The following is a 15,030-nucleotide window of genomic DNA, read 5'->3' on the forward strand; positions in this document are numbered from 1 at the left end:
TGTTTTCTGGGTGCGACCTTTAAATCGTACCCAGGATCCAGCCTCTCGCCCTTTTACCAGTACTGTCACAACCACCCCCTCTCCCCATCAGGCCGCATTGCCTCTCACTTGGAGTCTGCAGAAGGCTCTATCTGGATTTCCTGCTTCTGCTTTTATTGCCCGATATTTTATTTCCCATGCAGCAGCCAGAGTGCTGCTTTTAAAATTCGTCAAATTACATCGATTTGCTGCTCATACCCCTCCATTGATTTCTCTTTAGCTCATAGTAAAATGCCAAGTCTTACCTGACCTACATCTACTTGCCCTACACTGGTGACCATACTGCTAGTGTACGGACTAGTGCTTCCATGCACTAAATGTGCTTCTGCCTCGGGGCCTTTGCACTTACTGTCTCCCCTGTCTTTATCACTCTTCCACTGGATATCCTCATGGTTCACAGTCTCACGTTTTTCAGGTCTCTGTTTAGATGTCACCTTAGCAGGAGGCAGCCCTATATTAAATAGCACCTAACCCCTTTTCCCTCTCTGTTCTCCCTTATTGACTTTATTTTCCTTTATAATACTTATTTCCAACTAGCATGTTTATTGTATTTAGCTTTATATTTATAAGTTGTCTTTCCCCACTAGAATATAGTTTCATGAGCATAGGGACTTTAACTTTTTTTTTTTTTTTAAGATTTTATTCTGAGAGAACATGAGTAAGCAGGGGGGAGGGGCTGAGGGAGAGGGAGAGAGACTCTTAAGCAGGCTCCACACACTGGGCGTGGAGTCCAACGCTGGGCTTGATCCCATGACCTGAGATCATGACCTGAGCCAAAACCAAGAGTTGGATGCTCAACCGACTGAACCACCCAGGCACCCCAGGAATTTAACTTTTTTCACTGATGTATTCCCAATACTTAGAACCTAACTTGGCACAGGGTAACGCACTCAACAACTATTGAGAGAATGACTCAGACTAAATGTCATGAGGAAAAATAACAATCAGATAGTCGCCAGTAATTTATTTGCCATCATAGCATTACTGCTTTGAATTTAGAAAGCTTGGTGATTTGTTTTATAGAAATGATGGGATACCTGTATAAAAATAGATATTAGCCAAAAACTTCTTGGGGCAGAGTAATTTTGTGGATCTAGTAAGAGTATTTAAGATGGCTTTAAAAAAACTAATTTGGTGGGTGCTTGGGTGGCTCGGTCTTTAAGCGTCTGCCTTTGGCTCAGGTCATGAGCCCAGGGTCCTGGGATCAAGTCCCACATGAGGCTCCCTGCTAGGCGGGAAGCCTGCTTCTCCCTCTCCCACTCCCCCTGCTTGTGTTCCTGCTCTTGCTGTGTCTCTCTCTGTCAAATAAATAAATAAAATCTTAAAAAAAAAACTAATTTGGTAAATATCTGCAATAATTTAATTAGTAAACTTACTCATTTCTGTTTATACTTTTTTCTAAATGCTAGTTGTTTATGAATGGTATTCTGCCTTAATTGGCCATTAGTAAAAGAAAATGTTTGCATGTCTGTGGCTGTGGCTCACTTTCAAATCTAGCATTTCACTGAAGGAGCCAGACTCCACATATATTTCCAGGATCTTATTTAATTAAAAGCCTTTGTAATAAAATTAATAAGTTGCCAATTTCATAAGTATCTATTCCGTATCTTCTGCATGCAGGTAGTGTACTGCAGTATGGCAGAATACAAAGATAGTTGCCGTATACTCCTTGCTCAGCAGGGAGCCTGCTTCTCCCTCTGCCTGCCTGCCCCTCTCCCTGCTTGTGCTCTCTCTCTGACAAATAAAATCTTACCAAAAAAAAAAAAAAAATCCCCCCCCCCCAAAAAAAAGATAGTTGCCATATAGTCTGAGTCTTTATGGGAGCTTGAAGTTTAATAGGAAATAGTTGTAATAGTGTCATAAAATGTTATATGTGCTATTATATAAATAGCACATATAACTAGATGTAAATAGATATAAATAGTTATAAAACAGCCTGGAGTGTTTGGGAAACTCCAAACAGTTCCAAGTAACTGGAACCCCCTGGGGGGGCGGTTCAGGGGAGGGTGTGGGTGAGTGAGAGGAAGCGCTGGGGAAGAAAAGAGGGGCCGAGAGACAGGGATTATGAGGTAGAGAGAGGGAGGGCATCAAACCCAGAGGCAGGCCGTGGCCAGCCCCTGCAGAACAGCCATGGGGACAGTGGCATGGACTGCTGAGACCCAGTTAGGCGGCTGAGGGGCTGAAATAAAGCGTGACCTTAGAAGAAAATGAAGTAAATAAACAGGAGGAGGGAGAGGAGAAAGAGCAGTCTAGGATGACTGCTAGCTAAGTTGGTGAATAATGAATTCATCAATCAAGGCAAAAAACACTAGATGAGAAGAGCAGGTTTCATGGGAGAGAAGTTATGCTGTGGATATGTTGAGTTTATGGTACCTGCAGGCAGTTACCAGCTGGTTTCCTGAAACATAATAATTATGTGTAGTGTGTACGTGTGTGTTCTCTGTAAGTTTTACTGATATAAAGGATATATAGCACATAATTGACAAACAACATACACGATACTCTTTATTATAAATTCCAAGTAGCGAGCTGATTCTCATGGAATGCTCCCATGGTTCTAGACTTTTGTATCTGTAACCAATTACATGTTGCAGTTGACAAAAGAGTGCAGTTTGTACATAAATGTTTTCTTTAAGTTAAAGAGTAAAACTAAAGTGAGAACTGAGATATGTGCCAGCACTTTACTCTTAGTAAAGTCAGGGACTTCTTTGGAATCAGGCAACAGGTTCTGAACAGTGGAAGAGTAGTTCCTCAGTTTTTTGTGCTATTCACAATGGAATGGCTACAGACACATCACTTTTTTCTTTTAATTTTTATTTATTTTTAATTCAAGTATTATTAACATATAGTGTTACATTAGTTTCAGGTGTACAATATAGTAATTCAGCAATTCTCTACGTTACTCACTGTCAAGATAAATGTACTCGTAATCCACTTCACCTGATTCACCCATCCCCCACCCACCTCCCTTCTAGCCACCACCAGTTTGTTCTCTGTACTTAAGAGTCTATTTTTGGGGGGCACCTGGGTGGCTCAGTCAGTTAAGCGTCTACCTTCAGCTCAGATCATGACCCCAGGGTCCTGGGGTCGAGTCCTGCATTGGGCTCCTTGCCTAGCAGGGAGCCTGCTTCTCCCTCTACCCGCTGCTCTCTCTCTCTCTCTCTCTGACAAATAAATAAATAAATATATAAAAATTAAAAAATTATAACGAGTCTGTTTTTTGGTTTATGTTCATTTGTTTTGTTTCTTAAATTCCACATATAAGTGAAATCATGTGGTATGTCTTTCTCTGAATCATTTCACTTAGCATTATACTCTCTGTAGATCCATGCGTGTTGTTGCAAATGGCAAAAGTTCATTTTTTTTTATGTCTGAGTAATATTCCATTGTATATGTATACACCACATTTTTATCCGTTCATCCTGTCGATGAACACTTCGGTTGCTTCCATATCTTGCCTACTATAAATAATGTTGCAGTAAGTACAGGGTACATATATCTTTTCGAATTCGTGTTTTCATTTTCTTTGGGTAAAAACCCAATAGTGGAATTACTGGATCATATGGTAATTCTATTTTTAAATTTTTGAGGAATCGCCATACTGTTTTCCACAGTGGCTACAGCAGTTTGCATTCCCACCAGCAGGGCATGAGGGTTCCCTTTTCTCCACATGCTTACCAACGCTTGTTGTTTCTTGTCTTTTTGGTATTAGCCATTCTAACAAGTGTAAGGTGGTATCTCATTGTGGTTTTGATTTGCATTTCTGTGATGATGAGTGATGTTGAACATGGTTTCATCTGTCTGTTGGTCATCTGTCTTCTTTAGAAAAATGTCTATTCATGTCTTCTGCCCATTTTCTAATTGGATTATTTGTTTTTTTGATGTTGAGTTGTATAAGTTCTTTATATATTTTGGATATTATCTCCTTATCAGATATCATTTGCAAATATCTTCTCCATTCCATAGGTTGTTTTTAGTTTTATTGATTGTTTCCTTTGCTGTGCAGAAGGTTTTTATTTTGATGTAGTCCCAGTAGTTTAATTTTGCTTTTGTCTCTCTTGCCTGAGGAGACATACCTAGAAAAATGTTTCTACAGCTGATGTCAGAGAAGTTATTGCCAATGTTCCCTTCTAGGAGTTTTATGGATTTAGGTCTCAGAGTTAGGTCTTTAATCCATTTTGAGTTTCTTTTCATTTATGGTGTAAGAGAGCGGTCCCATTTCATTCTTTTGCAGGTAGCTGTCCTGTTTTCCCAACACCCTTTGTTGAAGAGACTCTTTTTCCCATTGGAAATCCTTGCCTCCATTGTCATAGATTAATTGACCATATAATTGTGGGTTTATCTTTGGGCTCTCTATTCTGTTCCATTGATCTATGTAGACACATCCTATTTTTAGGTTTAATCTTCATTGACTTTTCCTCCAACGATTTACTTTTTTTTCCCCTCCATCTCTTAAAGTAAATAAAACCCTTATTTGTAGTGTTTGCTAGTTTCCATAGTGTAAATATTCCCACCATGACCAACTTCAGCCAACTAACACAGCATCTCTGAACACAGACTTGGGAAAGATACGCAGTAGCGCACCATTTTATTTCCACCACACAGATATAATACGTAAAGATAACCTCAAGAGCATAGATAATAGTGAAATAATTAAGAAATGATTAATTTGAGTATTTTCTTTGTTTTAAAGGAATGTGTTTCATTGTAAGTTTATGTAATTTGAGAAAGGCTGTTCTTAATAACCAGCCCACAGAATTCCTGAAAATTTAGCAGTTGGCTCTCATAAGCCAGTAGGAGAAGCCTTGAGAATAACTATTGTCCAGGGAGAGCAGGCAGAAAGAGTGAGAACAGACCCAAGGGCAAAGCCCTGCTTTAAAATCTGCCCTAATGGACAGACTTGGCGAAGAAGAGCCTGTGCAGGTGACTGAGCAAGCCGCATAGTGGAGGGAAGAGAGCACTGTAAGGAGACCAGCACTATGGAACCACAGATTGAAGGGCTGAAAAGTTGTCTGTGGACTTAGCAACACATCAGTGGTTACATTGGTGGTAAACATCTCAGTATAAGTGGTGGGTGTTGAAGCTAAAATTTGTTTCATAAAATGAGTGGGAGATGAGAAACTAGAGCCTACAATTTTAGTTCATTCCTTTGTAGGACTTCACTAAAGGATAGGGTGGAGACCAGGAAGGGATGGTAGGTAAATAGAAATTAGTATCAGGAATTCATTGTATTTGTAATGTGTAGGGAAGGAGCCACGGGTTACAGGTAAGGTGTAGGAGAGGAGAGGACCCCCTCTTGAATATGAAGACTAATCCGGAGCAAAAGGAATACCTTCTATAATAGAGGAAAGCAAATAAAGCAGATTGCAGATACAGATATGTTGTAGATTGGGGCATGAGAAACTGACTTTACTGTAGTTTGTTTTTAATTGATATGAGCATTTGCTGGTAGCCAGGCCAAACATACTCATGCTCGCTTGAACACAGTACTACAGCAGAGGGCTTACACATCCGTCGCTTGGTGGTTGGCAACTTTCAGTTTGCCTGTTCCTATTTTGCTAGGCTAGAAAAATAAAGTTAGAATTGATCCTAATAAATACTTGTGTCTCAAAGTAAAAGCTTTGAAATGGGCGTGAGGAAACGTGTATGCACAAAATGAAGATCAGTATCTGATGTTAATGCCAACACATCTTTCAGTGTGCTTGTGAAGTTCATAATAGGTGCTCATGGTTGTGCCGTCCCAGTGGAAGACAGGGAGGATCCTTACTCCTGCAGACTACTCAACATCACAAATCCGGGTGAGTCATCTTTTTCCTCAGCCCCGTGACTCTGCGTACAAGTTTGATGCTGAGGAAAAGTTTGCTAAGCTGACTAGTCTGGTGGTCTGTTTTTAGCAGACTGCTATTGAGCTTTCATCAAAATGTATCTTTCATCCTTTTTGACAGATTGAGTGATCACTCTAGCTGTGAGGAGTCTTTTTAGATACATATAATTTCAGGATCTGGGAGAGTTTGTTCCTCGGTATGATTCAGATACATCTGGAGATTCCTTGCGCATAGATAAATCTGAATAATGGAGTTTTGAACTTTGAGATAACTGCTGATTTCACCATCTTGTCAATTTACAGTAACCTTGATACGAATATTGTGAGTCAACTTTCTTTTAGAATTACTGCCTATAAGCTCCTGCAAAAGAAACAAACAGTAAAAATTTTAAATATGAGTACTATTTTGTATTCCTTTACAGTTAAGGATCTGTGGGAGTTCTGATGATGAAGAAAGATGGTCCTAATCAGGTTCCCTCTGTTACTAGGGAGCCCGTTTTAGGACATTGCTAACTGTATAAGCAGATATCTTTCTTTACCAGCATTTCCTTTTGTGTTCAGCTATCGTTTTAAGGAAGACTAAAGTTTTCAAAGTCTTAAGTGTGCTGATTATAACTTCTGGTATTTTAAGATTTGTCAGACCTTTATAATTATGTACACCTTACTCTTAGAAGCAGCGGTAGTGATGTCGTTGAGAGTGTGGGCTTTGGAGTCAGGCTCTATGGCTTTATTTATTTTTTTTTAATTTAAATTCAATTAGCCATCGTATAGTACATCATTAGTTTTTGATAAAATGTTCAATGATTCATCAGTTGCATATAACACCCAGTGCTCATCACATCACATGCCCTTCTTAATGCCCATCACCGAGTTACCCCATGGCTTTAAATCTAGGCTCTGCCTTTTCTGGTTGTGTGACCATTGATCAGTTATTCACCTCCTCTGTGCCTCAGTTTCACCATCTATAAACTGGGGATAAAGGTACTTACCTCATAGGGATTGACAGGATGAAAGAAATTGATACATATAAAAAATTCAGAATAGTTCCTGGGACATGGTAGGTACTTAATATTATTTTAAAGAACCTGCCTTTTATAAAGTTCAGCTTCAATTAGCTTTTTAAATAAATTGTACCTTATTTTCAGGTCTCTATTTTGTAAAGCAGAGGTTTCTTACTTAGGATCTTTTAGTTAACATTGTAAGTAAAATTTCATGTGTAATTGCCTTTCTCCTCGTTTCTCTGAGAAGGTCCATTAGCTTGCACTGCAGTCCCAAAGGGACCATGAACCTAATAAAATGTTGTATTACTGATGATGTAAGAGTAGCCTAGAACAAATTACATTTGAAATCCAAACCAAATCAAATTTTTTTAAAAATCTCACCTTAAATTAACCAGACTTTTATTATTTTAGGTGTTATTATTCATTAATAGTAAAGGAGTAGTACTATTAATTAATAGAAAAATTTCATATATGTAATACCTAGGTTACAAATTTTTTTAAATAGGTGTAACTAAATTTATATTGAACCTAATTTTATCTTTTTGAGGACTCAAATGTCATTTTAGGTTTATTTCAATACCTTAAGGTCATCATGAGCATTAATTAATCATCATGATACTCTGGATATGTAGTTTTGATTAATAGCATTACCAAAGCAGCAGGATTTCCTGTGTCTAGATAGCTTGAAATTCAAGGTACATCTGTTCTTAATAGATAGGTAGTTAGATTATAGTGTGCTTAACCTTGGCTTTAAACCCATATGCATATACTTTGAATCTTTTACATTTACTGAGTTTATTAAAAAAAAAAACTTTTGCTAAGTATAAAATAGCATTCTAGGAATTCGAAGGTAGGGATCCAAATGATCCTCTGGGTGTGGGAAGAAAACTGAATTTCTATTTATCTGAAAATAAGACAATGTTATCTTTATAAAGACTGAATATATTGGTAACAATAATATATGTGCCTATTTTGTAAATAGATATATGAGTGTGTGTACAAATGCGTTTAACTGATGCGGTTGTGTGAGCAGGAAAATTGGAAAACCACAGCTCTGAAAGATACAAAGAACTTCGATAAAATCTTTTAGAATAGGTTTTTATATTATTTCACAAAGTGGCACTGATATTCTCAGCCATGTGAACTGTTTCATGTAATCGGCCCTGATTTCATTTATAGTAATTGAAAACATGATTTGCAAAGGACTATTTTTGGCTTTGATTTAGGCAGCTGTAGGGGAGTGGAAAGAGCACTGAGTTTGAAGTCCATAAACCTGGGGTTTATTCCTGGCTCTGCCACTTTCTGTGACCTCAGGCAAGTTACTTAACATCTCCAGGACTCAGTATCATAACCCGTGATGTCAGGTAATGCCACGGCCACACAGTGCAGTTGTGAAATTGTAAATGCGACGGGGCATGGCACACAGTATGTGATCAGACATACTACTGTGTTTGATGTGCTTCTCTTTTATCAGTATTACATAGAATTTTTCAGTGTTATTGGAGGTGATTTCAAGGACTTTTGTCATGTGACATCACAAGTATTTTAAATTACCCAACAAGAAGTAGAATTTTTGGAATTTGCAGAGCAAGACTAAATTTTCTCATTATTTATGACTGCATTAGGTACTATTTTTAATATCCCTATTTATCAAACCTTTCCTAATAGATGCCTTTGATAATATTCCTCTATGGTGTTTAGACATATATATGCACACATGTGCATACAAAAATTTATTACAGTAGTTCTGATAATTAAATATTTTACCTAGACATAGCTAAAAACTTCATTCTTAAATTTCAAGATAAATTTATGTTTTTCCCTAGAAGCAGCCATATTTCTGGAGAATTTTTTCAATTACTGCCATTTGTGAAAGAATTATAAGATTATATTTGTTTGGTTATGTAAAACTCCTTTTCTCATTATTTTCTCAGTTTTGAACCAGGAAATTGAGGCATTCAGTCTTTCTGAAGACACCTCATCAGGAATTTCTGAGGACCGAGTTGTCAGCGTGAGCTTCCGAGTTCTCTACCCAATCGTTATTACCAGTCTTGGGGTGTTTTATGATGCCAACGATGTGGGTTTCCAGAGGAACATCACAGTCAAGCTTTATCAGGCAGAACAAGAGGTATGCACTGTTTTATACAAGGTTTTCCCCATTTTTCTTTTTAAAAAATACCAGTTTTTTTCCTCATGGCATATAGTAGATTGGGAGACTATATATTTACACATCTGGTTGGAAGACTTCCACTTTTCTTCCCTTACTGATTGGATACATTATAGCATAATATATTAATATACTGGTTTGGGAAGAGGATACCAGTAAAAAATAAATGTGTTATATCTAGAAAAGAAGGGATTGGGCCAGGTTAGAAATTCCCAACCTAAAATCCCCTAAAGCCTAAGGAATTACAAAAGTTGATAATGAATGTAGAAACTTTGGGACTCTAAGGTATAAGCAAGTATTAGTGTCTCTTCATTCCAACCCTGAAAGTCTGTCTCTATAATACAAGGCTAACAGCTGCTTCACATGTCTTTTGTAATAAGGATGTAGAGGGAATGAAAGTTTAAAACAACTGGGGTTACTCTCTTCCTGATATGTGGGGAAATCTGATTTATTCACAGAGTACATCTGAAGGAGTATATTAGCAAGAAATTGTATTTGAAAAGATCCGTTTGTAGAAATCTTGGAGGAATTATACAGTGAACACCCATGTAGCCACCTACTTTCCACAGTAGTTAACATTTTGCTGTATTTCAGGGCGCCTGGGTTGCTCAGTCAGTTAAGTGTCTGCCTTTGGCCCAGGCCATGATCCTGGAGTCCCAGGATCCTGCCCCACGTTGGGCTCCCTGCTCAGCTGGGAGTCTGCTTTTCTCTCTGCCCCTCGCCCTGCTCGTGCTCGCTTGCTCTCTCGCTCTCAGATAAACTCTTAAAGAAACAAATTTGCTTTATCATATATAAAGTTGTTCAACAATCTTTTTATTTTTCCTGACTGTATTTCAGAGTCAGTTTCAGGCATCAGGACACTTTGTCCCTAAACACTTCAGCATGCATATCATTAACTAGACTTTTTTTTTCCCCCCCATTAACTAGACTTTAATATTTATTTGTGGTTTTTTAAATTTTATGCACAGTGAAATGTACATTAGGTCAATTTTTTATTTATTTATTTTTTAAGTTTTTATTTATTTAATCTCTACACCCACTGTGGGGCTCGAACTCATGACCCCAGGATCAAGAGTCACATGTTCTTCTGACTGAGCCAGCCAGCCCCCCCTCGGTCAGTTTAAACTGCATAAAGCTGTGTAACCCAAATTCCTATCACCCTGTCCCAGTTCTCAGAGATGGCCTTTTTTTTTCCCCCTCTGTTACCATAGACTGGTTTTGCCTGTTGTGATATTTAATATGTAAATAGAATCATAAAATACTCCCCTGTGTAAGGCTTCTTTCACTCAACGTGTTTTTGTAACTCACCCATGTTCTTGTGTGTATTCATGATTTTTCCCTTTTCTTTTACCTTTTTTTTTTAAAGATTTTATTTATTTATTTGGCAGAGAGATACAGAGAGAGAGCAAGTAGGCAGAGAGGCAGGCAGAGGGAGAGGGAGAAGCAGGCTCCCCGCCAAGCAGGGAGCCTGATGCAGGGCTCGATCCCAGGACCCTGGGATTATGACCTGAGCCAAAGGCAGCCGCTTAACCAACTGAGCCACCCAGGCGCCCCTACCTTTTTTTTTTTTTTTTAAGTAAGCTATATGCCCAACATGGGGCTTGAACTCACAGCCCTGAGATCAAGAGGGCATACTCTGCCAACTGAGACAGCCAGGTGCCCCATTCCTTTTCCGCTTTTTAATTGCTAAGCTGTATTCCAGCAATATGTTTATCCGTTCTTCTATTGCTGGGCATATAGGGGCAGTGGCAGGCAGAGGGAGAGGGAGAAGTGAGCTCCCCTGCTGAGCAGGGAGCCCGATGCGGGGCTCCATCCCAGGACCCTGGGATCATAACCTGAGCTGAAGGCAGACGCTTGACCTACTGAGCCAACCAGGCATCCCTCTTTTTAATCCATTTAATTGTCTTAGTATATGTAGTCTTTTTTTTTTTTTAAACCATTTGTAATGTTTGAGTTATCAGTGAAGAGACTTGGCCCAGACGGTATTTTGATAATGTTGATTTATTTTTTAGTTGCCATATTTTTAGCCAAGAAGTTAATCTTTGTCCTAAGGAAAGCCTAGTCTAAGATGGATGCTAACAGGTTTGCAGGTAGTCACAATACAAAAGGTATTACCAATGTATGGCCAAGACCTGGTGTTAATGAAGAAATACGCCTAATCCACTAAAACCCCCCTAATCCTAAACTTCTGCATGGCCCTCACAGCTTTAACAGAAGTTTCTCCTGTAGTAAGCTGGTATATAAGAATAGGCATGAGAGAAGTAGGAAATATTCTTGCCTAAAACAAACTGGGAAGGACTGAAAAAAAAAGAAAAACAAACAAACAGTACAGGCGTACCTCAGAGACACTGAGAGTTTGCTTCCAGACCACCACAGTAAAGCAAATATCACAGGAAAGCAAGTCAAATGAACTTTTTGCTAGGTGCACCTGAAAGTTATGTTTACACTTTAATGTCGTCTATTACATGTGCCGTAGTTATTAATATTAATGCAAATATCACAAAAACAAGGTACATACCTTAATTTAAAAATACTTTATTGCTAAACAATGCTAACCACCATCTGAGCTTTCAGCAAGTCATAATTTTTTTGCTGATGGGGGGTCTTGCCTCGATGTCAGTGGATGCTGACTGACCAGGGTAGTAGCTACTGAAGGCTGGGGTGGCCGGGGCCATTTCTTAAAATAAGACAACAGTGAAGTTTGCCTCACTGACTGACTCTTCCTTTCACAAATGATTTCTCTGGGATGCTGTTTGATAGCATTGTACCCAAAGGAGAACATCCTTCAGAATTGGAGTCAACTTCTCAAACCCTGAAGCTGCTTTATCAACTCTGTTTATGCCGTATTCTAAATTCTTTGTCATTTCAGCAATTTCACAGCATCTTCACCTGGAGGAGATTCCATCTCAAGAAACCACTTTGCTTATGCGTAAGAAGCAACTCCTTATCCATTAAAGTTTTATCATGAGATGGCAACCATTCGGTCACATCCTCAGGCTTCACTTCTAATTCTAGTTTTCTTGCTATTCCCACCACATCTGCAGTGACTTGAACCTGTCAGCATTCTCCATGAGGGTTGGATCAACTTCTTCCAAATTCTCTTAATGTTGATATTTTGACCTCTTCCCATGAATCATGAATGTTGTTAATGGCACCTACAATGGTGAATCCTTTCAGAAGGCCTTCGGTTTACTTTGCCCAGATCCATCCGAGGAGTCTATGGCAGTCTTACAAAATGTATTTCTTAAATAATACGACTTGAAAGTTGAAATGACTCCTTGATCCGTGGGCTACAGAATGCAGGCTTTGTTAGCAGGCATGAAATGCTATGTTAGTCACCTAGCTCTTGGGTGACCAGGTGCATTATCAACAAGCAGTCATATTTTGAAAGGAATCTTTTTTTTCTGAGCAGTGGTCTCAACAGTAGGCTTAAAATATTCAGTAAACCATGCGTAAGCAGATGTGCTGTCATCCATACTTTGTAGTTCCATTTATAGAGCACAGGCAGAGATTTATTGTCATTCTTAGGGTCCCTAGGATTTGCAGAATGGAAAATGAGCATTCAGCCTAAAGTCACCAGCTGCATGTACCCCTAACAAGAGTGTCAGCCTGTCCTTTGAGGCCTCGAAGCCAGGCATTGACTTCTCTCTAGCTAGGAAAGTCCTAGATGGCATTTTCTTCTGATAGAAGGCTGCTTTGTCTACACGGATAATCTTACTCAGTGTGGCCACCTTCCTGAATTATCTCAGCTCCATCTCCTGGAGAACTTGCTGCAACTTCTCCATCAGCACCTGCGGCCTCACCTGGCACTTTGATGTTAAGGAGACAGCTTCTTTCCCCACACCTCCTGCACCCACCTCTGTCGGCTTCCAACTTTTCTTCTGCAGCTTCCTCCCCTCTCTCAGCCTTCATGGAATTGTAGTTGGAGCATTGCTCTGGATTAGGCTTTGACTTAAGGCAGATGTTGTGGCTGGTTTGACCTTCTATCCAGAGACTTTCTCCGTATCATCAAGAAGTGTGTTTCTCTTTCTTGTCCTTTGCGTGTTCACTGGAGAGGCACTTAGAGTTTCCCTCAAGAACTTTTCCTTTGCGTTCACAAAGAGGCACAAGAGGCCCACCTTTCAGCCTTTCTCTGCTTTCAACTTGCCTTCCTCACTAAGCTTTAAAACACTAGCTTTTTTTTTTGCATTTATTAACTTTGCTTGTAATTATAACTTATTTAACTCTTAAGTTTACATCCTTTAAGTTTTTTTAAAATCTAAATTCAGTTAATTAACATATAATGTATTATTTGTTTCGGGGTACAGGTCTGTGATTCATCAGTCTTGCATAATACCCAGTGCTCATTACAACACATCCCCTCCCCAGTGTCCATCACCCAGCCACTCCATCCCTCCCACACCCCTCCACTCCAGCAGCCCTCAGTTTGTTTCCTGAGGTTAAGAGTCTCTTACGGTTTGTCTCCCTCTCTGATTTCGTCTTGTTTCATTTTTCCCTCCCTTCCCCTATGATCCTCTGCCTTGTTTCTTAAATTCCACATATCAGTGAGATCATATGATAATTGTCTTTCTTTGATTGACTTATTTCACTTAGCATAATACCCTCTAGTTCCATCCACCTCATTGCAAAGGACAAGATTTCATTTTTGATGGCTGCATAATATTCCATTGTATGTATATATCACATCTTTATTCATCTGTTGATGGACATCTAGGCTCTTTCCATAGTTTGGCTATTGTGGACCACACTGGCCTTTGATTTGGAGTGAGAAACCTGCAACTCTTCCTTTCACTTGAACACTTACTGTAGGGGTATTAAGTGACCAAATTTCAATATTGTTGTGTCTCAGGGAATAGGGGAGGCCCAAGGAGAGGGAGAGGGATGAGGAAGTGCTGGTCAATGGGTTTATCAATTAAGTTTGCCATCTTATTTGGGAGCAGTTCATGGCCCCCCCACAATTAAGGTAGTATCACAGATCACCAAAGCAAATATAATAATAATGAAAAAGTGTGAAATATTACAAGAATTACCAAAATGTGACACAGAGACTCAACGTGAGCAAATGCTGTCGGAAGAATGTCGCCTCTGGACTTGTTCATTGAGGGGTTGCCACAAATTGTAAAAAGCACAGCACTCCACAAATCGCCGTAAATCCAAGTGCAGTTAATGCGGGGTGCCTAAAGACATAATGGCAATCAGCCCTCTCTTATGTTCCCTTTTTTGTTTCTGTGCATTTTTTCTTCTAAAGGTTCTTTTTGAAGGGGGGCTCCTGGAGTACCTTTGTTCTGTGTAGAAATATGTGATCTTTCAGTTTCTTCTTAACCCTTGGGGTTAAGCCTAATAATTCAGCTTGATTTAACACCTCACACCTCCCCTAATGCTCCTCATTTCAAGGTGGGCTTTGGTTTTTTATAAGGTTGTGTGGATTTCGTTTCATGTTTTGGAACTTTAAGACAGCTTTTGTTATCTTAAATATCTACTTAATAAACGTGATCGCACTGGAAAACGCAAATGATGTCTCAACATCATTTTCGACCCGTATTAACTCTGGTTGGGGCCATCGAGGATTAAGCTGCCCAAGATAGAAGATGTTTGAAAACTTGGCGAATATGCAATGTCTAACGTGGAGTCTTTCTTTTTTTCCCCTGTTTCTTGTCCCCGACCCCCCACCTCCCATTTATAGGAGGCCCTCTTCGTGGCTCGTTTCAGCCCTCCGAGCTGTGGTGTGCAGGTGAACAAGCTGTGGTACAAGCCTGTGGAGCAGTTCATCCTGCCTGAGGTACGGGGTGTAATGGAAGGGCTGTGGTGGCCTGGCACTGTGCTCTCAGAGGCCAGCAGTTGATGCTTTGCTGTACCAGGACAGCTCTTCAGAGTGCTGGATGGGGCCGCCAACTTTGTGCACAGATTACTGAAATGTAGCACTCTGCACCATTCCTTGTCACAGCCCCGTAATGCCTCAGAGGGTCCCAAACCACACTTTCTGAAAGGCACTGCCTGGT

At 39.6% G+C, this 15,030-nt stretch overlaps 1 protein-coding gene across 3 annotated transcripts in view; it reads left to right on the forward strand.

Annotated features, from left to right (window-relative positions):
• B3GALNT2 (beta-1,3-N-acetylgalactosaminyltransferase 2) overlaps window positions 1-15,030 on the forward strand; it is a 56,121-nt gene that overhangs the window by 14,485 nt on the left and 26,606 nt on the right. For 2 of the 3 annotated variants that reach the window (XM_027590048.2, XM_027590066.2), the window contains exons 3-6: window positions 5,737-5,837; window positions 8,799-8,992; window positions 11,901-11,960; window positions 14,715-14,810. In XM_027590048.2, the coding sequence (XP_027445849.1) occupies window positions 5,737-5,837; window positions 8,799-8,992; window positions 11,901-11,960; window positions 14,715-14,810 (451 nt within the window). The remainder of the gene's footprint in view (window positions 1-5,736; window positions 5,838-8,798; window positions 8,993-11,900; window positions 11,961-14,714; window positions 14,811-15,030) is intronic. The other variant, XM_027590056.2, reaches the window with a different exon arrangement.

Source organism: Zalophus californianus, chromosome 15 (assembly GCF_009762305.2).
Source record: "Zalophus californianus isolate mZalCal1 chromosome 15, mZalCal1.pri.v2, whole genome shotgun sequence".
NCBI lineage: Eukaryota > Metazoa > Chordata > Mammalia > Carnivora > Otariidae > Zalophus > Zalophus californianus.